Here is a 22679-nt window from a genome sequence, read left to right as displayed (position 1 = left end):
CGAACACCGTAAAATATTTTTTTAACTGCAATGAAAATATCTATCAAAAACAACTACTAAAAAAAAATGATCTGTATGCATAATAATGAAATATATTCACCTTTATTGGCAGGGGATGGCCAGATGGGCTTTAGACGCAGAGTGATGGCTGGGCAGAAATTCCCACAGAAAATAAATCTAAATCTGTGTTTGGAAGCAGGGGCCAGAAAGGAGCCACCCCATCATCTCCCCTCGTCTTTGCACGTGCTTCCGTTACTTTATTTAGTAAAAAAAATAAAAAAAGGAGACAATATTGGGTTTATTATCATACACAATATGAGCAATGTGTAAAAATTATGTAAACTTTGATTCAAATTCCCATTTGAATGATATTAAAATGTTTAATTCAATTATATTGTGATGTTTACTTCAAATGAAATATAAAAATATTACCATGGTTGGCTGTGAATGATTAAATATCCCAATTTCTTTTTAAATATTATATATCAAAAATTTAAATCATTGATTCTAAATAAACATTTTTCATCGAATCAAATAAATAATAAAGAAAATTCATTTCATAAAAAAATTTAAATAAAAATTAATTATAAAATTTAAAAAATAAAATATTTATAGAAAAATCGAAATCCAATATGTAAAAAAGAAAATGACAGAGCCAAATCAACTCCACAACATAGAATGTGAAGCAATTTGATTAACAAAACCAAGTCATTACTGATTTCCCCAAAAATCGAAAATATTAAAAAAAAAAACTCAAAAAAAAAAATATTATACTTTTTTCCTTTCCACCAGCCCAAACAACAATTGCAATATACATCATCGTCACCCCCATTCTTTCCGCTGCACGTGCCCTCTTTCTTTCCTCTTTCTGTCTCTTTCCTTCCTTCCTTCCTCTGCTCTAATAGAATCGTCACGCATACAACTCACTGGGAGACGGAGAGAGAGGAATCCACAGCAACGCAAGAGAGTAAAAAAGTCAGGCAAAAATAAGTTTAAACCCGAACGCAGGGACGCCGCCGAATTTTAAAACGTAAACGCTTATGCATGACGACGTCGTAGCTGAGGAAGCGAAAACGGAGACACAGAGATCCAAAAGTTCATTGTTAATAAATGCACGCATACAACAGGATACCGAGCAGCGGCCACACGACTCCGTCACCGCCACAATCGCCTCTTCGTTCCCCGAGGTATCGCCACGGGGGCAGCCGTTCCAAGCGCTTCACTCCGCCGTCCCACCAGCCCGGTCGGACCCTCGCTCATCGCCTCGCTTGGCTTCTCCTTTCGGTACTCCTCCGCCGTCAGGGGATTTTCCTCTTTGCCCCTCTTATTTACATCTCTGGTATGCTTTTGTATATGGGAACGGTGACATTTGATGTCGTTCCAGTCATTAAGCACAAGCCTGCTCCTGGGTCCGTCTATAGGAGTCCTCAGCTTTACCAGAAGCTCCGACCCGAAATGGATGCCGATAATTCCTCTGCTGATGCGGTGAGTTTTTAGTTCTTATGTATCATTTCTAAAATTTTTTGGTGGATTAGTGATGTGGGTTTGATCTTGTTTAGCACTAAATTTTTTGGGCGGGTTCTTTGGCTTTTGTGGTGATTTTGAGATTGGGATCTTCTGGCTGTTGTAGAGATTTTTTTTCTTTCGTTGATAGAATGCAATGGCTGTTTGGCATTGCTTGTTGCAAATCAGAACCAAGTGAGTGGAGGAAAATTATGTGGATTTTATAATTTAGTTATGATGTTCTGAGACAGCTTGGTATTTGCTGGATGTTGTGTTTGATACCGAACTACAGCATAATAGCAATTGGTGATGCCCAGCAATTGTTGGATTTGGATGTATATATTGAAACATAGGCTTTTGAAAATTCAATAGAATGCTTCTTACAATTCAGTAGCCCAAAGCATAATCTGAGCACTGAGCAATTAGCACTATGATCTTCAGTAATTTATTGCTGGCTAGGAACAGAAATTTTCTGTAAATGTTGCCCTTGGTGGGTTAAAACTTTAGATGTATTCAAAGAGCATTGCTTATTTGTATAAGGGCTTACACCTTCTTGGTGATCCATAACTAATTACTTATTGGAAACAGTTATGTGGTTTTGTAGTCTCTTCATTCCAAAACTGGCTCTGGACAATTATATCTGTTTTATGTTCTCTCAAGTCTCAACATGCCCTATTATCACGTGTTCATTTTGTCTATGGCTGCATCAGCTTTTTTGTCTGATTTTTTTTTTATATAATTTATGTATTTTTTAAAAATAGTTGGCTCTCACATAAGCAATCAAATTTATTGTAGCTATCAACGATATGGAAAAACTCATATAAAGGTGGAGAGTGGAGATCATGTGTGAACAAGTCTTCTGGAGGTATAACTGTTATTTTATTGCTTTTGCCACATATGGATTATTTTGGGAATCTGAATCATTAATTGTTAACATGTAAATGTAATGAAGTAAATAATATCTAAAGTTATAGTAGATGCAGTAAATGACATTGCTTTCAGCAATTAAGTTTCTTGCTGCAACTTTTTATATCTTTGCCATGGGTCATACTTGGAATGTGGAGAACATAGTTGCAAACTGTGGCTGTCTTACATAGACACTTAACTAGATGCTCTTGAAACTGTTGAGCCAAGTCGTGCTGTAAATTTACTATGCAATTTCACATCAAGTTTCTTTCCATCTGAAATTTTGTCATTCTATGCCGTCATTCTATGACTTTACATGATGATGTGTAATGTGAAGTGCTATCGGTTGGATATCAGAGAAATTGCAACAGCACAAAATGTTTTGAACATAGATTATGCAAATGTTAAGATGCTACATAGTTATGGCAGGAGGTGAAAAATTCTCAATCTATCACCGATAACGAGCTTGTTTGTTTAAAATATATTGCTTTCTTCCTCTTCTATTGCCCCCCCATCTTTATAATTTCCAAAAGCAGTCACATTTTCTACTGCAATGGCATTCTTGCCACCACCATTTTTTATACTTCCTTCATAGCATTCATGTGATCTCTGCATTACTATTTGTGCTAGTATTAGCACTTTATTTTGCTGCAATGATCATCAATTTGGTGCTTTATTTGGCTACAATGATAATCGTTCTACCATACCCTTACTGCTAGCAGCATGACCCAAGCTACCTTTGACATTTTACTAAAGCCAGTGTATTTCCAGGCACTTTTTATTAGGACGCCCATACTATGGCATTTTACCGAAGCTCCAGAACAGGGTAGCTTTCTTGTATCCCCTACCTCAAGTCCAGTAGGACTAATTTGGAATCTTCAAGTTGGAATACTGATTCTAATCATTAAGGTTTTGCACTTGGGGCCACTCCATTTAAATGTTGCTCCAATCTTTATTGAGCTGTCACGCGTAATTATGTATTATCAGCTGAAATTGTTTGTATCATAACATGCTGATTGCATGCTTTTTATCTTAGTCACTAACGTTTTATACTCTGTTCTCACTTTCGAGACATCACTATATTTCATCTTCTCTTATTCACATGTTTTTCAAAAATTTGTTCCATCCTACATATTCATCTGTATCATACTATCATAATTATGCTAATCTTCTATGTTAATGAAGCTTTGCTGTTGTGGTGCTTTTTTCATGATAGGATTACCTGAATCAAATGGTTACATATATGTTGAGGCGAATGGTGGCCTGAATCAGCAGAGGACATCGGTTGGTTTGATCCCTTGCTTTATATATGCCAGGCTTCTCTTTCTCTTTACCTTCTCCCCATTTAATAATCTGTTCTATGCATTGTTAACACAACTATTGTGGATGCTTTGTAGGTATGCAATGCAGTTGCTGTGGCAGGCTTTCTAAATGCAACACTTCTCATCCCAAATTTTCATTATCATAGTATCTGGAGAGATCCCAGGTTCGTCAGTGCCTTTTCTTTGGTGTAATGTTTTAGGGACAATGCATTGGATTAATAGTTGGTAGCAGTGAAAATTTAAGTTCATTGATATGACTTCTGAAATGTTGAGAATTTATTACCCATTTCAGGTAGTATGAGCTGATTCCTTCACTTGATATTGGACTATCCTTATGGACAATAAATGAATAAATTGACCTTACTATTCTTGGCATCCATTAGTTTGCCTTAATACTTTTGCTTATGGATAATAAATGGTAGATAACATAAGAATGCTCTTGACTGACACTCACTGGCTGCAAAACCTCTTTGTTCAAAGTAATACCTTATTATGTATGATAACCATATTCTTGTGTGATGTCTTATGAAATCACGTGTGCAAAAAATTTTTTCCTTAGCTTTTTGAGCTGAAAATTTTTTAAAATGAAAACCAATACATTGGAGTTCCAATTGGATTTGCATTGAAGATATACTGTGGGCTTGGCATACCCTCAACCCTGTGTGTAAAACAGAAAACAAGTCTCATGTTCCTCAGCACCCAGCAAGATATAATTTTTGAAGAAATCAATGCATAATCCAATTCCTGACATCAATAACTTCTTTGACAAAATAAAGGATGTTTTGGTTTATATTGAATCTTAAATGGATTGGGTGGATTGATTTTTATGGGGTGGGTTTTTGAATCTTGTTTGTCCCTAGTGGTTCCCAACTCATGCATGCTTAGCTTCCTGAGAGATTTGCTACTGGCTATCAGTTATAATTTTCATTAAACTAGCTCGTGAATTGAGTTGAGAGCTACCAGCATGTGAACTATATGTTATCTAGAATTTCTTTAACAAGTGAACCACACGTTATTTAAGATGTTGTATGCCAGATAAACTGTTGATGATTTGTGCTTGTTCTTTTATTCCAATTGCTCATGCGTGATTGATGGCCGATTGTTGTTGTTTTCTTCTTCTTCTTTTTTTTTTTTTTTTTTTTTTTTTTTTGTGTCATAGTTTGATATACTGTGATTTCACATTGACCAAAGTGTCTGACTTGGGGTTTTACTTGTCCAGCAAATTTAGAGACATCTATGATGAAGATTATTTCATCAGTACTTTGGAAAATGATGTACAGGTGGTGGATAAGATTCCTGTGTATCTTATGGAGCGCTTTGATCATAATTTGACCAATGTATACAACTTCAGAGTGAAAGCATGGTCATCCATTCAGTACTACAAGGATGTTGTACTTCCAAGGCTATTGGAGGAAAAGTGAGTTATAGATATATGGTATTAATTGGTTCAAGATAGTTTTTTTGCAAGTTTAATTTGCTTGATTTCTCTTCCTTCTAGATAGTTGGGAACTGAGAATTGCTTGTCCTTCTCCTACTACTCTTTTATTAATCTGTCAGCCCCTCATTTATTGCCTAGTTAATAATGCATATTTCATTATGTCTAAATGTCATAAATGTTGCTACTTCGGATTGCTTAGCCTTATGAGGCCCTATATCTCAACTTTTTGTGTAAGCTATGCAAATTCCACTTCCCAATTCAGGTATACTTGGGGAGTGTTCTTCATTAATTTAAATGGGGATAATCATATTCAAATGCCATATAGTCCTTTCTCTTTTTATTTGATGGGGGGCTGCCCTCTTCTAGTTCTTGAATTTTGAATTGTGAAGCATTTGCATCTTAACAAATTCTTCTTTGTAGCATTAAAATTTATGTTGGATTTCTCTGGTACATACTTTTCATGATCTAAAAACATATACATCAAGAGATTTGCATCTCTAGAATATATTGGATGGAGCTGCTAATGGGCCATTATGAGTTAAGCTTTAGAGACATCAAGCTTGATTGATTTTAAAGCCATTCAAGCATCACTCATTCTTGACTCAGGTATAAGCCAAGCTTCAGCTAGACATTTCTTCAACTAGTTTAACTTCAGAAACGAGTCAAACTCAAGCTAAGCTTGTCTTCAACTTTATTTAACTTTTATATGATCTTGAGCTTGGTTATATTCATCAAAAAACTAGCCAGCAAAGCTCCACTTGGCTGTAATCAAAGCTTGATAAAAAAAAGTAGAAAATCCTAAGTTAAGAACAGGATAATCCTATGTTGAATGTAAAGTTATAATGAAATATTGAACCATTCATAAATTAATTCAAAAAAATTACATATTTCACTAAAGAAATTTCAATGGGCATAAATCTTAAATTGATTCGATAGGTATAAATCTTTAATTGATTTTCTTGTACAAAATTCTTTATAGTATTATTATGCATAATAGCATGTAAAAACTAAAAAAATTAAATGACCACATCATTAAATATAAATAAGATTTTTTTTTTTGGTTATGTATTGAATAAATAAATATAAACTTCAAAATCAAATAAGTGTGTTTAGTCCATATGTTAGACAATATAAGTAAGATGAGTTTCCTAGTTCAAAATTGGGTCATTTGTTAGACAAGCATTAGACATGCTTTAAAATTGGCATCAACTTGGCTCATTCAAATGAGTTCAAGCAAGTCTTACTAAGAAAGGTGCAACTAGGTCAGCTTGTTTCTGTTTTAATCTTTTAGAGATGTTTTAAGTGTTGTCAGCGTCTTTTGATGACACTGTGACATATGTTGCATCATGCTTGTTATTGATGACTGGTGACTATATTACTTAGTTTGATTGATTGTGTTAATTTGAAATATTATTTTTTTAATGAATGACTCAGGGTTATAAGGATTTCCCCTTTTGCAAATCGGTTATCATTTGATGCTCCTCCAGCTGTTCAGCGGCTTAGATGCTTGGCAAATTATGAAGCATTGAGATTTTCAAATCCCATATTAACTCTGGGGGAAGCTTTAGTGGCAAGAATGAAAGAACGCATTGTGAACAATGGTGGGAAGTATGTTTCTGTGCATCTTCGCTTTGAGGAGGTTAGTATAAAAATTTTTTTATTGCTACTGCTCTTTGTGGCTGAGATCAATTTTTTTGGTTTAAAAATATTTGATCTTGCAACAAATACATATTATCCTCTTGTGCACAGGACATGGTTGCTTTCTCTTGCTGTGTTTTTGATGGTGGACAGCAAGAAGAAAAAGACATGATAGCAGCAAGAGAAAGAGGTTGGAAAGGGAAATTTACAAAGCCTGGTCGTACCATACGTCCTGGAGCAATTAGGCTCAATGGGAAGTGCCCCCTTACTCCTTTAGAGGTAACACATCACTATTGTATCACTCCATCTCTTTAAGCAGTGATGCCTAAACTTCAATTGTACTTGTTCCACATGAATTTTATTGTCATTCAGTTGTAGCATGTTAATCATGCTTGAAATTTTTTTAGGAATCCATCACATATGCTAGTTTTCAAATAGCTATGCATTATCAGTGAACTATTTTAGTTAATTTTAGGTGCAAATATAACATCTAATTCTTTTTATTAACTTGGTGATATCCTCAGAATATGAATTATTGGTGAATGTGCAGTTAAGGGTTCTCTTTGAACTATTTTAGCTATTAATTTGGGTGCAGATATGCTAAATAATTGTTTCTGTTGAGTAGTTGAGTCCTTCAATCGTTCTTAGAGGTGATGTCCTTAAAAGAATCCGTATAGCCTGAAATTTGTTTATTGTTGCTGCTTTTGTAACTTGTTGATGTTGAACAACTTTAGTGCATATGAATAAATTAAACAATCTGATATGGGAAAAGTTTCATCATTATAACATGGGGTTAGAGTTATTTTCCTCCCTTCATCTGATTTGCGGAGAGGCTGATGGTAAAGGCAGGATCTCTTGTCAGAGACGTCTTAACATTTTCCTTTTCAGATGTATGAACTTTGAGTAAATTACCCTCTCACACACTTGTGTGTGTGTATGTGTGTGTGTGTGTGTGTGTGTGTGGCGTGTTCTGGGGTGTGATAATTCATTTAAAGAGCCAAAAAGGTTCATTTACTGTTAGTTTACTAATTTAATAGGAGCAAAACACGTTCTCATTTATAATATGCAATTATGCATTATCATAGTTGTGTTTCTAGTCATGAAGAGACTTGATGTTTATTGCTGCCATACGTGCATCTCTGGGATTTTCTCTTTGTACTACATATAATCAAGCACATGCAATATGTGTCCATCTAATTGACACATTGGAATTATCATCATAAATATCACCATTATTGGAATGTTTCCATTTGTAAAATTTAGTTATACTCAATAAACTAAGGTGGGGACTCTACTGTTTCACCTTGAGAAAATGTGACATAAAGCTAGGAGTTTCATGTTTGTTAGATAGCTCTTTATACATCTCAGCCACTAAATGAATTGCTGTTGTTGTAACAGCTGTTAAAGTTGATGAGTTGTTTGTGGACAATGAATACTTTTGGTAATTTTAGTCTCCTATACCTCTGCCCCAGTATGTATATGGATTGTAGTGGTATAATTCATATTAAGAGGTTTTCTATTCTATTTTGTTTTATTTTTTTCCTTATCAGGTAGGCTTGATGCTCAGGGGAATGGGTTTTGATAAAAACACATATATATATTTAGCATCTGGAAAGATATACAATGCCAAAAAATATATGGCTCCACTGTTGGAAATGTTTCCAAATTTGCTAACTAAAGAAATGCTGGCATCAGAGGATGAGCTTGCTCCATTTAAGGTGTGAATGGTTTGTGATTTGCTTCTTCTATCTTTGAGGTCTGATTCAGTGCCCATTGATTTGACTTGAGTGACTGCTTGCAGAACTATTCTTCCAGGATGGCTGCGATAGACTACACTGTTTGTCTTCACAGTGAGGTATTTGTGACAACTCAGGGTGGGAACTTCCCTCATTTTCTGATGGGCCATAGGAGATTTTTGTATGGTGGACATTCCAAGACAATCCGGCCAGACAAGCGAAAATTAGCTTTGCTCTTTGATAATCCAAATATTGGGTATGCATTTATCCCTTTACTTCAAATTTTCCTCTCAACTGACCAAGCTTTCATAAGTGTGGAACCATAATGATTGGCTTAAAGGTAAAATTAATTAAACTTTAAGCTCCTTAGTAAGGAGGGTCTCATGATCTCTGTTATGAGTTGAAATTGGCTGGAAAGCAACAGTACTGACATTACATTTATTGAACACAAAGTATATCGGGAACTAGAGAAGATTTTCTTAATGTTGGCAACTGTTCAGACATCTAGTGGCACTAAATTTCTGGACTGTTGCTTTACTTTCTTCTTTTCATTTTTATTCTGTAATCTGTAAAATGTTATGCTGATTATTACTGTATTCTGTTAATCAAGTACACATGACATGAATGAATTCTGTGTTTCACGTTTTTAATTGGCTGCCAAATTACTTAAAATATATAAGTGTCCTATGGAAGGATTAGGGAGTGGACAAGCATGCTTTTTCAAAAATGCTCATCATTTAAGACCAAAAAACAATATGGGGCCAACACATGTTCATCTTTTCCTTTATTGTTAGATGGAAGAGCTTCAAGCGACATATGCTGAATATGCGCTCTCACAGTGATTCCAAAGGATTTGAACTCAAGAGGCCAAATGATTCCATATATTCATTTCCATGCCCAGATTGCATGTGCCGAATGAACAAGACTGATTCAAGATCATTAACTACGTGATCTGCTCGGAGAGATTTTAACGGTTGATTCTTCTACCTTTATTTTTATGAGCAGATCTTGCTGCTGACCCCCATTTTTGTGTGTTGCGATTCTTTCATTTTTTTCCCCCTTTCCCTACAGTCAGAGGGCATGCCCTTCAATTTTGGGAGCTTCAAAGATTTAGTGGAGATTGCAATCATCTGATTATTTATGGGATTGGATATAGGGGGAACTGCAACTTTTTGTACATGATGCCGAAGAACATATAAACAACATTCTTTCATTGCAGGTATTACCCGGGCATTAACTGAGCATTGTTTTAATACATGCTGCTGCAGCTGCTGTATCTAACAAGCTGTAAGATGATACATTTTGATTCTTTCCTACCCTGGTTTGGTTGTGCTTGTAAATTAGTTGGGGTTTGATCCATTTTTAGGACCCTAGGAACAGGAAATTTGTGTAAATTTCTTCAGTACGGGTATACCATTTTTTTTTTTTTGAGAAAGGTCATTTTTCTTGCTTTCCTTGTCTATATATATGATCTTTTTATTTCATTCTTCTCTGAAAATAATTGTTTGTGCGGTGGTCGTATCCTGTGTAGACGAGAAGGAGAAAAAATTGAAGGAAAATGAGATTGTTGGACCTATGTGAATATATAATTTTGTGAAATTAAATTAAAATTTACATTTTTAGTTAAAAAAAAAAATTCAATTTTAAGAATTTTATAAAATTGAGCAATAACATTCTTTAAACTATAATGCATATATCGTTTTCATCCACACACACTCTTTTTTATCCTTTATATAGAGTAGATGTTTTCATAAAAATTATTAAATTTTAATTTTTTTATAAAATTTATTAAATTTAATTTAATTTCATAAAAATTAATGTGATTTAAAATTAAAAATTTTTAAGTTAATTTATTAATTATTTTATAAATAAAATTATTTAATTAATGATCATTGATGAAGAAAAATCACAAAAAAAGAAGAGATCTGACGATGTGATGCATTTTATGAATTATATATTTTTTTTAAAAAATTAATAAAATAAATTAATTTTATTTATAAAATAATTAATAAGTTAATAAATAATATAAAAATTTTAATTTTTAATTATAATAATTTTGATGAAATTAAATTAAAATTTAATAAATTTTATAAAAAAAATTAAAATTTAATAATTTTTATAAAAATATTAATAAAATTAAGTACTATACGTAGTATTTACTTTTTATCTATATTATCCTCCCTTTCTTCCTCTCTTTCTTTTACGTTTTTCTCTTGGAAATAAATTATACTAAATATAATTTATGTATAACTAATATTTTAAAAATATTATATTAAGAATCTTTTGCAAATAAAAAAACTATATCCTAATTTTATATAATGAAAGTAATATTTATATATTATTAAAATATTTTTAAAATAATAAATAAATAAATTTTAATTTAAATTAAATTTTATATTTTAAATTATATCATATCAAATATAAATAAATTAAAATTCACTCTCAATAAATACTTGGATATGTTGAGTACGTGATTTGATCCAAACGGGTGTGAAAGTGTTAGAGCCTCAGAGAACGAGCTCCGACTTTTCAAGGTGAAACGACAGAGTGAGAGGGCATCACACTTCACACCGACTGATTAGAATAGCCTATTAACATAACCTCTTATCTTTGACTCCGAAAAACGGACGGAAATAGCTACAGCAATGGGGATCACCGGAAATCTCACTTCCAACCAGCTCCAGTCATTCAACTCGCAAGGTAACTAACCATTCACAAGTTATGCTTCCATATAATGCAGAAAACGCTGCTTTTTTTTGAACATATTTTTTTCCCCTTTTAAACAGGTTATCTCGTGATAGAATCATTTGCAAACCCTGAAGAAATCGATGCCATGATGAAGAGAATGGAGCAATTGCTTGATGATTTTGACTGCTCCTCCACCGCCTCAATTTTCTCCACCAAGAATCAGGTTGACGCCAAAAATCTTTTTTTTTTTTAATTAGTTATTAGAGTTTTTATTTTTTTTTATTATTCAATCTAGAATTCAATAATTCAATTTCTATTTTCTTTCAGCAAAAGTTAACTGACAATTACTTCTTCGAGAGCTCCGAGAAGATTTCTTTTTTTTTCGAAGGTATTGAAATTCTACGTCTTTTGGTTTTGTTTAAAGTTAATTTCTGCTTTGTTGGGATGCAACCCTTTTATGATTGGATTTACCATTTTTTATTTTGGGTAGTAGAACTTTTTACTTTTCGTAGTATAAGGAACAAATAGTTGTTGGGCTTCACTTAAAAAGTTATTACGTGTATAGTCTGTTTAGACAATGGCATGAAAACACACTTTCACATTATATCTCATTTATAATTAGTCTTTCAAATTCGATTTCCCACTTGTAATGATTATAAGCTCCTTATTTCCTCCCCTTAAAAAACATGTCTAATTTGGGTTTGGGTTGAGTAATAATATTATACTAATAATAAAATTAATAAAGAATTCTCTAGTTTGTAAGACTGAATTCTTTATTTTTGAGCCTCTGCGACTCTGATATTTTTAATTACTTTGTGGGACCTACTAATTGATGGAGATTCAGTTTCTTTTGGGGTTCAACTCAGCATGATTGTGAAGGTTTATGTTTAATGTTTACTGGTGAGAGGAGATTATGTTAAATTTTTGCCTTCCTGATCTGGAGGACTTCTACTTTATTACATAGCACATTAGTTTTCTAGTATCTTCAGTTAATTCTTGGTGCTTTTGGGAGATAATGGTTAGTTTGGTCAGCTGACAATTGGCAATTGTAATATTTGGCAGAGAAAGCATTTGGAGAGGATGGAAACTTGCAGCAACCAAAGGAGCTCTCTATTAACAAAGTTGGCCATGGTATGCTGTTGAAACTGCAATAATATTTCTTAATGTCAGAAAATAATTATGAAACTGGGTTTATTTCACGACAATTGCAGTCACAACTGTGATATGCAGTTTTCTGTGGGGGTTAATTTTCACGATAAATGTGGTATACTTATGCAGCATTACATGAGCATGACCCAGTGTTCAAAAACTTCTCTAGCTCTGAGAAATTTTCAAGTATGCTACTTTCCTTGGGTTACAAGAGGCCAGTGGTTATTCAGTCTATGTACATATTTAAGGTATGTTAACAGTTATAATTTTAGTTCATGAGATTCTTGGCTGCTTGTTCAGTTGAGATAAACTGTGGAAAAGCTTAAGGGAACAGAAAGCTTACTATTTGTTGACCTTTGTTTTAATTTTAGATGATCATGAACTTGTTACATTACAAGCTTGGCAGATTTCTATTAAGAAAACACATATGGCAGACAGATTTTGATTTTATGGCAATAATTTTGTATATAACATGGGCAGGAATGATCATTGCAGATTTTTGCAGATATCTTTTAGAATAAACCTCTAGATCAATGTAAGATGCATTGGACTTGGTGGGACGGCTTGTGGGTTAGGATATGTAGACTAATCCAACTGGGGTGCCTCAAAAAGAAGTTGAGATATATATCATCTTTCTGTGTATATTTCAATTTAATGCCAACCTTAAATGGATGGATTTATCTTGTATATGCTATGCTACGTTGCATAATCATTGTATGTGGAGATTATAAGATATAGTAATTTAGGATATTTCTGACCCTAAAAGAAACAAAATAGTTCGGAAACCTTGTATAGATTATGCGGTAAACTTGGAGGATTCAAAATGAATTTTTATCTTCGTGTTGCTTCTGAAGCTAAGGATCCCCCTTTTTTGGGGGGAATTAACATATTCAACTATGATTTGTTGCATTTTGCTAATCTATGAGACCTTTATTTACAGCAACCAGGTATTGGAGGTGAAGTAGTGCCTCACCAGGACAACTCATTTCTGTATACTGAGCCAACAACTTGCACAGGGCTGTGGCTGGCCTTGGAAGATGCAACAATACAAAATGGTTGCCTCTGGGCCATTCCTGGATCTCATAAAAGTATCTTTCTTCTACTTAATTTAATTTTTTTATAAACAGAATAATCCAATAGAATTGCTTAGTCTAGTTACCTCTCCTTTTGTGGTGTTCTCAGATGGTCTGGTCAGAAGGTTTCTTAGAGGTGAACAAGGGGTGTATTTTGATCGGCCTTTCCCTTCTTATGACCAAAAGGATTTTGTGCCTATTGAAGTAAAAGCTGGTTCTTTGGTCATCATTCATGGTGATCTTATTCATCAAAGGTATAAGTTTGAAATTACTGCATTCTCATTTTCCATTCCTTGGACAAAGAAATTTTATATTTCTCAACGGCTGATGACTTCCAAATTCACCTTTTGATTTTTCTTTGTATGCTTTGGCTGCAGTTTTGAGAACCAGTCTCCAAAATCAAGGCATGCATACAGCTTGCATGTGGTGGATACTGATGGCTGTAAATGGGCACAAGATAATTGGTGAGTGGAGAAGCATGATTTACCTTTTCCTTATTCATCACGGCTTCTTATTTTAAACTGAAAGTTATGAACCATAACATCTGAGCAAGCTGAATTTTGTGCTTGTCATTTCATTTTACTTTTATCATGTCAATTTATCTTTAAAATATTCCTTAACTTTTTTTCTACTCTTCATGTTTTCAAAGAACTGAGTTGTCGTATGCTTGTTATTACTAGATAGAATATTAACTTGTCTTTAAGTTTTGCCTGCAAGTAATCTTTGTTTCACATTTTACAAAAAATTTGTCTGATTTTTATTGGTTTCATTGTTGTTGCTGGCATGCATACTACCATTGTTATGATTTTTCTGCCTACAGTGTTGCATATGCATATGCTTGTGGTCTGGAACTTGGATGGCTGCAAAACGGATAGTCTCTTATCATGATTGAAAATCTCATTTTGCAGTTATAACAGCTACTTGAAAGATAAATAAGTGCTACCCCAAGGGCTTACCTCAAGGGCAAATGTGTTTGAAAGAAATGAATTAACACTGCATTTGGATTCATGAACTTGGATTTGGATTACATACCTTGTTTGGGAGGTTTATAAAAATATGAATTTGAATTTCAATAAGATTCAAGATGAATATTAAGATTCAAAAAATTAAGTATTTGAAATAATAATATTAACTGTTATTTGAAATTCAAATTCATCCCAACAAAAAACAATAAATTCAGGACTTGAAATTCTTTTCATTAAGCAAACAAGAAATTTTTGAATTTATGATATTTGACATTCAAATTTTAAATCTAAATCCAAACACAAGCTAAACTGTTTTGTTAATAACATTCTTTCCTTGCTGAAGAAAAGAGAAGAACATGAAAACAAACTTCTTTTCCTGATGTTCCAAGGAAATAAGTTGTTCCTTCTAATGTTACGTAATATGTAACATATCCAAGGAATAAATTGTTCCTTCAAATTTCTGTATTGATGTCTGCATAAGGTTTAAGTCGTTTGGTGTGAATAACCACCCTTCATTCAGTTGTAGGCTCATAGAAATTTTGTTTTTTTTGTTGTTCTCTGGAAACATGTTAAGGATGAGTTGTGCTAAGATTAGTGGCATTTATACTTTGATTTCTTGGAGAAATTTGCTTATTATAATATAGACATTAGATTTAGAGTTGAAAGATTCCTTATCATAATACAAGTCCTATTTTAATATAATTTTCAATTGGATAATGCAAAAGAAGGTAAAGAAATCAAGCATTGACGACCCCTGTGGCCAGTTGGTGTGGGGCAGGAATAGCTTCCCACTTCCTTTTATTTGCATTCAAAATTTTTTTTTTGGTGCTTGTCTTGTGCTTTTGAATTCTATGAGAGTATGGCGTTTCAGCTCCTCCCAACCTGTCCATTGCTTTTGTGCTAACACTTACTGTATTTTACTTCAAATCTTCTTCAGGATCAGACGAAAAGTGGAGCCAGAGCCTCTCTATGCATCCTGATCTAGGCTGACGGATCCATAGTCAGTTTAAACAAAATGGATGACGCTTACATGTCAAGCAGCACCTTGTTTTCTCAGTTGCAGCCTTGTGAAATTGGATATATGTGTTTCTTGTTCTTGCTTTTTTACACGTCCGTTAGAGATGACAATAAAAGGCTGTATTAGCACTGTATAATGTTTTGATGGTTCCAAGTTCTATCTTTGCTGTGATCATTAAGTGTTCTACATTTCTGTTACCATAATTAATGTACATCTGCATGTATTAGCTATTTAAATTATATTGCAAAAATTGTCGCACATTAACTATTTCTTACAAAGGAAGTATATTTCTTCTATTGGCGCTGTAGAATATAGTATTTCATGAAACAGCTATTGCAACTTACTTTCTCAGAGGCAAAATTTGCAATCTTGTTCCTGCAATTTCGTCTACTTGTGCCAGAAATTTCCTAATTTTCGATTGCATAATGGATTTCTTGGAAGTCAAGAACAGAACCAAAAAAATCTTTCAATAAAATGTTACTAATAGAGTGCAAAACGACCGCGTTTCTGAATACAAAGAACAATCTGCGTTTTCCAAGACCTTTTTCAGTAATGAACTTCTCAGTAGTCACCAAAACTGAATCGAAGGCGCAGATAAAGATAGTAGTAAAGTTTCTTGAGGTGGTGGTAGTGCCTTGGAGATGTGTGTTCTGTCACTGGTTCATCGAGAGTTGTACCATACAGAACCAAGTGCCCAGTGCGAGAATTTTCATGATGACTTTGTACGAATGGCAACAGACGGGTGAGGGGCATGGATTGCTTCCCTATTCCTGTTTCACAAGAGTTTAAAGTTTAGCAGAGGATATTCTGACTAGGAGCAAGATAAGACGGGTTTTCTCGCGAAAATTTATTATTATTATTATTATTATATAATGTAATTTTATTTATTCGAAATATAATTTTTAAATATAATTGTTAAAATTATAATATTTACATGCAGGGAGACATTCTCCCTACCTATCCTCATTATATTAGGTTGGAACAGAATCGGAAAAAATTAAAAAGGTTGGGAGTCGGTTGGATAGAATTCCGGGACAACTGCCCTCCCTAAGAATTTGAAAACCACTACTAGCAAAAACATAATCAAGAAGAAGAAAGTACTAAAGTCTACAGTGGTTCTTTCATAATTCTTGATCAGAAAGGGGATGGGCTACCGTGTGATGTGGAACAAAAGATGGTGATAAACCAAACTGGGAGTTGAGTAATTGTTGTTTCCAACTGTGGGATTTTGTTGTCCTATTAGGACAGGGAAGGACACAGTGAGTTGAAAGGAGACATGAGGAGGGCTACTAGATTCGAGTCAAAAGGCGGTGGAGGCAAGCAGGGGCAGCAGCAGCCTCCCCTATTTATGGCCAAAGGTAATTAAATGCTGCCCGTTTGCAGACCACCACTTAGATTTTCACTGGATTAGGCTCCCCTCATCGGCAATCTGGGTTTCTCTCTTTTCTTCTTTGTACATTACTTTTCTCCCCTGGACATACTATTACTATACAGTACTGTTTCTCTCTCTCTCTTCTCTTCTCTTTCCTCTTTCTTGCTTTTTCGCCTATGCACCAGATATTCAGTGATGATAGCTATGCAAAAGTTTCAGAGACAACTTATAGGCAGCCCCCCTCTCCCCTACATGTAATATTACCCTAACAATAATAGACATACGAAAAAGAAAACCATAAAGGAGAGGGGGATCCTTGGGTGCATTTGAGTTTAGTTCCATGTGTTTGTTTCAAGAAAAATGTTTTCTTTTCTTCATGATCATGTTAATGTTATTATTTGCATTTTGTTTGGGATTGGGCTTCCGATAATTTTGTTAGTTATTGTTGTGCAATATAGAAATGTGTAAATTATAAAAAAATAAAATAAATACACAAAATATCAATATTTACATGATTTATTCTCTTCACATAAGGTTACATACACGGGTATATTATTTTTCACTATCAAAAATAATAAATCATTAATTACAAGCTCAAAATTATACTATTCATAAATTCAATTATACCCAAGAGAACCCATATAACATCAAACTGCTCATAGTAAATATATTAGTTAGTCCCTCTCAGTCTCCTCTAGACATAATTTAATATATTTACAATTATAACACTACACCATAAAGGGTGCCTTCAACTATATGAACAAGAGCCCTCTCACCAATGAATAATAATTCATTTATCTTGAATTATATATCCTTACTCCACTTTAAGCAGAAACTTTTTTCCACTGCAATGGGCAAGTGTCCCTCGTCAATGAGCAGAGTCAAATCCTCAGCAATTGGTAAGGCCCCTCTCTACAATAGGCAATAGCCACACTCCATGAGAAGTTACACTTAATTTAGGAATAACACTAAAATAAGAGTTTTACTTTACACAAAAAATATTCCTCTATCCTATTGAGGAATATTTCTCCTATTCAAATTAGGAAAAAGGTTTCTTTAAATCCCATTAAGATTTTGAGTCATAATTCTAACAATCTGCATCTTGACTCAAAATCTATCAACCATTGCATACCTCGAATTCTTGGGTATCTTTAATCATCATATCTCCATACTTGAGCTTGAACCCTTCAAATCATCAATCCCTCCAACCTTCATCTTGGGTGTAACTTGCTTCTTTCTTTAAAAAATTTTTGCGTTATCAATATTCTTGATTTTTGCATCAAGAGCTCCACTTTAATTAGACTTTTACATGTCGCATAGCCCTGCCTTCAATCAAACTCACTAAGATCATCCCCATGCTCTGATATCAATTTGTTGTGCACCGCGAAACGTATAAACTATAAAGAAAATAAAGCAAACATACAAAACACCAATATTTACGTGGTTCACCCTCTCAACATAGGGTTACATCCACGGGCATGCCATATTTCACTGTCAATAAATAAATAAATCAACCCAATACTATCTATCAACCCAATTACATCTGAGAGAACCCATACTATATCAAACTACTCATACTAAATATATTAATTAGTCATTCTCAATCTCCTCTAGACATAACTCAATATATTTACTATTACAATACTACATCATAAATGGTGCCTTGAACTATATGGGCAAGAGCCCTCTCACCAATAAATAATAATCCCTTCATCTTGAATTCTATGTCCTTACTCTACCTTAAGCTGAAGTCTCTCTCCACTACAATGGGTAAGTGCCCCTCATCAATGGGCAGGATCAAATCCTTAGCAATTAGCAAAGCCCCTCTCTACAATGGGCAACAGTCTCACTCCATGAGTTGAAAACTAAATAAACTTTTTCACTATTCTTCTATTTATAGTGTTAATTCTCTCAATCATAATCTAATTAGGAATCCTACTTAATTTAGGAATAACACTAAAATAAATTCTCCCATTCAAATTAAGAAAATGTTTCTTTAAATTTCACTAGGATTTTGAATCATAATGCTAAGGGTTATAAAGTTGCCTAGCTAGGGAGGGTGGGTTTGCTTTGCTGGGCTCATCCAATTGTGTATTATGGCTGACAGTTTTATGTACTATGGTCAGTCCCATAGTTTTCATGAGATTCATGTAAGCCATGCCGGAAAGAAAAAGAAAAGAAAATATAAAAAATGTCTGCCCTGCAGGTTTTCTAATAATCGTTGTTGCTGGTCACAAGTATTTTTTACTGTTGATCTATATAGTCGGATATAATTTATGATCAGGCTGCCTCTGCCTGCAGAGAAGAAACTTGCAAGCTTTATGGTACACATATATGCAGTTGAGCAGTTCCCATATCTGCTGTTGGTTTGGTAACATGTAAACAAAGTAACAAACTCAATCTCTCAGTTGCGCCTCTAATATTCTAAAATCTTTTGCATGCTAAAAACGTAATGGCACGGAGGAATTGATCTTATGTGAGATCGAATCTGCAAATTATAGATGTGCTCTGCCCAATAGCTAATTAATTTATAAGTAATCTATTACATATGCATGTAATCGTTAAAGCTTATTCCCTTGGTCTTGTTTTCTTTTCCAAGAAAAACAACATTTTTCGTTAGCTTAGACTGGATTGGAATTTGCTTGGTCATTGAAAATACATGAGAACACTAAATTATTATACACATACACCCCTAGAGCCATCCATATATAGTCAGTCCAATTCTAGGTCACTTCAACATCAACTCTTTCACATCCATCCATCACCCAAAGCAATACTCTCTCTCTCTCTCTATATATATATATAGATTTATCTGTCAAAAAATTACGTCATCTTTTTTATAAAAAATAATGAAGATGTACTTTTTTTTTACAGTAAAATAAAATATACACAAAAATATAAAAATTATTGTATAAATATTTATACCCAGATAATTACTGATTGAAAAGAGTCTTAGTACATATTTATAAACCTCCACACACACACATTCATAATCAATGTAGGAGCCTGAAAGCTTTATTCTGGGTGCGCTCCATAAGGGAGCTCAACTAGACCATACTAGCCCATCTACAAATAGCAATAAGACTTTTCAATTTTTTTAATAATAAAATAAAATAAATACACATAAAAATATAAAAATTACTGTATTATCATTCACATTTAGATAATTACTAATTGAAAGGAGCCTTACACATGTCTATACATCCACACAAACATCTACTACCTAAGTGGGAGCCTGAAGGCTCAAATAATGGAAGTGTACCTTGGTTTAACCAACATGGTCCAAATGCATTTTAGGGCAAGGTAACCTCACATCACCGCTACATGTCCTTATCCTATACAGTTGCACCATGAGCGATTGGAACAGAAAGAACAGTCCCATTTTCCAACTAAAAAACAAACTGAAACATATTACCCGCCTTACATTCACGGCAAAATAATTAAGAGCTGGATTCTAACCACATGGGTTATGGCTGTTTCCTTCAGTTCTTCAGTGGAAGAAACTCAAAATACTGGTTTGGACTTATTAATTTTGTATTTATGGCTGTGATGGGTACTTTAGTGTCGTTCTTGCTACCATTAACTCCGTTGCAATCCTCACTGCAGAGTGGAAATAGATCTAGGGTTTCAACTCCTCCAATTTTATTCTCATCATCTAGATTGGTCTCATTCTCTGTTCTCCTGCTGGGTCTAAACCATGAACTCCGCCTTCGAGAATTTAAGAATCTTGAACTTCTTGTGGTCATGTTGTTTATGAGCTGGATAGGATAAGATGGGTACAAATCCATAGCATGCCACGTTGCATTCTTCTCTAGACTGCAACTCTTATTTTGGTGCGATTCCCTCTCCTCAAATTGTGGCCAACCATATGGTGTTGTGCTTTCTGTTGTTCCTACTCTAACCATTGAGACAGCTCCCTGAAAAATACACATACAGTAATAAATAATAATTGAAGAAAGAAAGACGGAAAGAAAGAAAGAAAAGAAAAGCCCAAGAATTTCTGAGTTAACAATGAGGAAGGAAAGGCAACTTAATTTTGAGCCTCTTCTTTTCCAATAACATGCAAAAGCAAGAAAAGCTAATCACATGAAGGTTTTTTTGTTTAATAAGTTGTTAAATAATAATTGGTTCTTTAATCTTTGGTTAACAAAAGTAAGTTAAAAAGTTAATTATTTATTCCTTATGAACAAGGACAAAAATCAGGATGAAAACTCACCTCTGTATTCTCACTGCAGCTTGAAGGAGGTACCAAAGTCTTCTTCTGTTCAAATTCATAAACTGTCCTTCTCAACTCTAAAGCAAAATCACATCTCCAAAAGTCAAACAAGAAAGAAGAAAGTCCAAACTTTCCCTTCATTTTAAAATTAAGATATCAGCAAGAAAAATAAACTTATAAAACCCTAGCTAATGATGATAAAATGAATAGTACTGTAGAGGAAAATTTTAATTATTGTGGGGACTGGTTAAATATTCTTTATTGCATGCCTAGAAAAGAAAAAAAGAAAAAAAAAAGAAAAAAAAAGGAGAAAATATTGGATAGTATAACATTATACCAGCAACAGCTGATGCTTCAAGATCCTGGCTTCCAGTAGTATCATGCTTTTGTACTCTACACCTAGTCTCTACCGCACGACGGCGTTTTTGTCGTTCTCTTGCTTTGTGGTTTTGAAACCAGTAGAACACGTTCTTCCCTTCAATCTTCCCAAACCTACGAAGCTGTGCAGCTATTTGTTGGATTTGTTCTGCTGATGGCGTTCTCGTTCCACGTCTGTACATTTCTTCCAGTGCTAGTAGCTGCTCCGGGGTTGGGCTCCACCGTGAACTCATCCCCATTAATGGTTGCTCGTTCATGAATTCTCTCCTATTTTGCTCCGATGCATTATTCCCTGAACCTTCATGTATGCATACCCATCATATATATACACACATATGTAACTAAAGAGCTAAACTTAAAGATGAGGAGGTATAGAAAATAGCATACCCAGGAGGTGAGCATCGCTTCCTAGAAGAGTAGCGGACCTATGAGTGCAACTAGAGTAAGGAAGCGTTGTTGTGATATGACTAGTGCTTTTGCTTTTATGCTTTGGACTAATTATAGGTAAGAATTCTGCAACATAGACTGAATCATTCATGTTAAGCTCATTTTTGTCGCCTCCATTCATCATTATCCACAATATATACAGCCGTAGCTACTGCTTTCTCTGGGTACGAAATGATCAAGTCCTATATGTATACTAGATTAAGAACAAGCAGCAAGTAAAGAGAGAGAAAAACCATTTTGGTTTTGGCCACAAGAAAAGATAAGTGATCAAGGGAAAACAGTATGTATTGACCAAACTACACAGAGAGAGAGAGAGAGAGAGAGAGAGAGAAGGAAAAAGCAAATTGCAGAGGGCCACAAGAATAGTTGAACTCAGGGAGATATATTGGGAAACAAGAAGCACAAAGAAACGAAACGACGTGACCACGATGATGGATATACGAATAGAGTGTTCTTATTATACGTATCGCAAAAGAGATCAATATGATGCTTCCTCCTCGTTCTCCTCGATCAATCACCATCAAGCTAGGCTTACTAGCTACTGTATATAAAACTCACTTCCTAATACCATGTTTAATTTTCAACGATATTGTATCTTGTCTTGTGCCTTTCACTTCTCTTTCCTGTGAAAAGGTATCCAAATAGTACTTCCTCCCTGGGGCCACGTAAAATCCTCGTCAATAAATTCAATTCATCGTATAAGAGATACAAATACAAGATTTATATATTTATATTTTAAATTTATAATAATTATATATTAAATTTATGATAAATTTAATTTAAATAAGAAAAATTTTTATTGTGAAATTTTAATATATCCACTAATTATT

The 22679-nt window shown here is 34.1% G+C and overlaps 3 protein-coding genes across 3 annotated transcripts; 2 read left to right on the top strand and 1 right to left on the bottom strand.

Moving 5' to 3' along the window:
* The first annotated feature begins 771 nt into the window (after positions 1-771).
* LOC110663208 (protein ESMERALDA 1) lies at positions 772-10044 on the top strand. Its single transcript, XM_021822454.2, has 10 exons — positions 772-1485; positions 2299-2368; positions 3626-3693; positions 3807-3895; positions 4951-5148; positions 6604-6808; positions 6919-7086; positions 8358-8525; positions 8609-8799; positions 9338-10044. Exons 1-10 carry the CDS (start codon positions 1111-1113, stop codon positions 9492-9494), a joined length of 1689 nt encoding a protein of 562 aa, XP_021678146.1. The 5' UTR covers positions 772-1110; the 3' UTR covers positions 9495-10044.
* Positions 10045-11012: 968 nt separating this feature from the next.
* LOC110663207 (phytanoyl-CoA dioxygenase) lies at positions 11013-15672 on the top strand. The gene is made up of 9 exons (XM_021822453.2): positions 11013-11243; positions 11330-11454; positions 11559-11619; positions 12294-12362; positions 12510-12628; positions 13321-13468; positions 13563-13707; positions 13831-13917; positions 15356-15672. Exons 1-9 carry the CDS (start codon positions 11189-11191, stop codon positions 15396-15398), a joined length of 852 nt encoding a protein of 283 aa, XP_021678145.2. The 5' UTR covers positions 11013-11188; the 3' UTR covers positions 15399-15672.
* A 4287-nt stretch (positions 15673-19959) lies between these two features.
* LOC110663193 (WUSCHEL-related homeobox 1-like) lies at positions 19960-22362 on the bottom strand. The gene is made up of 4 exons (XM_021822442.2): positions 21790-22362; positions 21362-21700; positions 21025-21101; positions 19960-20725 (listed from the first exon to the last, which is right to left on the bottom strand). The coding sequence occupies exons 1-4, from the start codon at positions 21971-21973 to the stop codon at positions 20291-20293; spliced, it is 1035 nt and encodes a 344-aa protein (XP_021678134.1). The 5' UTR covers positions 21974-22362; the 3' UTR covers positions 19960-20290.
* Between the last annotated feature and the right edge of the window lie 317 nt (positions 22363-22679).

Source organism: Hevea brasiliensis, chromosome 15 (assembly GCF_030052815.1).
Source record: "Hevea brasiliensis isolate MT/VB/25A 57/8 chromosome 15, ASM3005281v1, whole genome shotgun sequence".
Classification (NCBI taxonomy): domain Eukaryota; kingdom Viridiplantae; phylum Streptophyta; class Magnoliopsida; order Malpighiales; family Euphorbiaceae; genus Hevea; species Hevea brasiliensis.
The sequence above is the reverse complement of the archived record's forward strand: the minus strand, read 5'-3'. Positions and strand labels throughout refer to the sequence as shown.

Excerpts from the sequence above, each read along its gene's own strand:
- LOC110663208 (XM_021822454.2), top strand. The coding sequence starts at position 1,111 with ATGCACGCATACAACAGGATACCGAGCAGCGGCCACACGACTCCGTCA. Across the intron at positions 7,087-8,357 it reads GCCCCCTTACTCCTTTAGAG|GTAGGCTTGATGCTCAGGGG; the intron begins GTAACACATCAC and ends TTTCCTTATCAG. Across the intron at positions 8,526-8,608 it reads ATGAGCTTGCTCCATTTAAG|AACTATTCTTCCAGGATGGC; the intron begins GTGTGAATGGTT and ends GACTGCTTGCAG.
- LOC110663207 (XM_021822453.2), top strand. The coding sequence starts at position 11,189 with ATGGGGATCACCGGAAATCTCACTTCCAACCAGCTCCAGTCATTCAAC. Across the intron at positions 11,244-11,329 it reads CCAGTCATTCAACTCGCAAG|GTTATCTCGTGATAGAATCA; the intron begins GTAACTAACCAT and ends CCTTTTAAACAG. Across the intron at positions 12,629-13,320 it reads AGTCTATGTACATATTTAAG|CAACCAGGTATTGGAGGTGA; the intron begins GTATGTTAACAG and ends CTTTATTTACAG.
- LOC110663193 (XM_021822442.2), bottom strand. The coding sequence starts at position 21,973 with ATGATGAATGGAGGCGACAAAAATGAGCTTAACATGAATGATTCAGTC. Across the intron at positions 21,701-21,789 it reads AAGCGATGCTCACCTCCTGG|GTTCAGGGAATAATGCATCG; the intron begins GTATGCTATTTT and ends GCATACATGAAG. Across the intron at positions 21,102-21,361 it reads TGAAGCATCAGCTGTTGCTG|AGTTGAGAAGGACAGTTTAT; the intron begins GTATAATGTTAT and ends ATTTTGCTTTAG.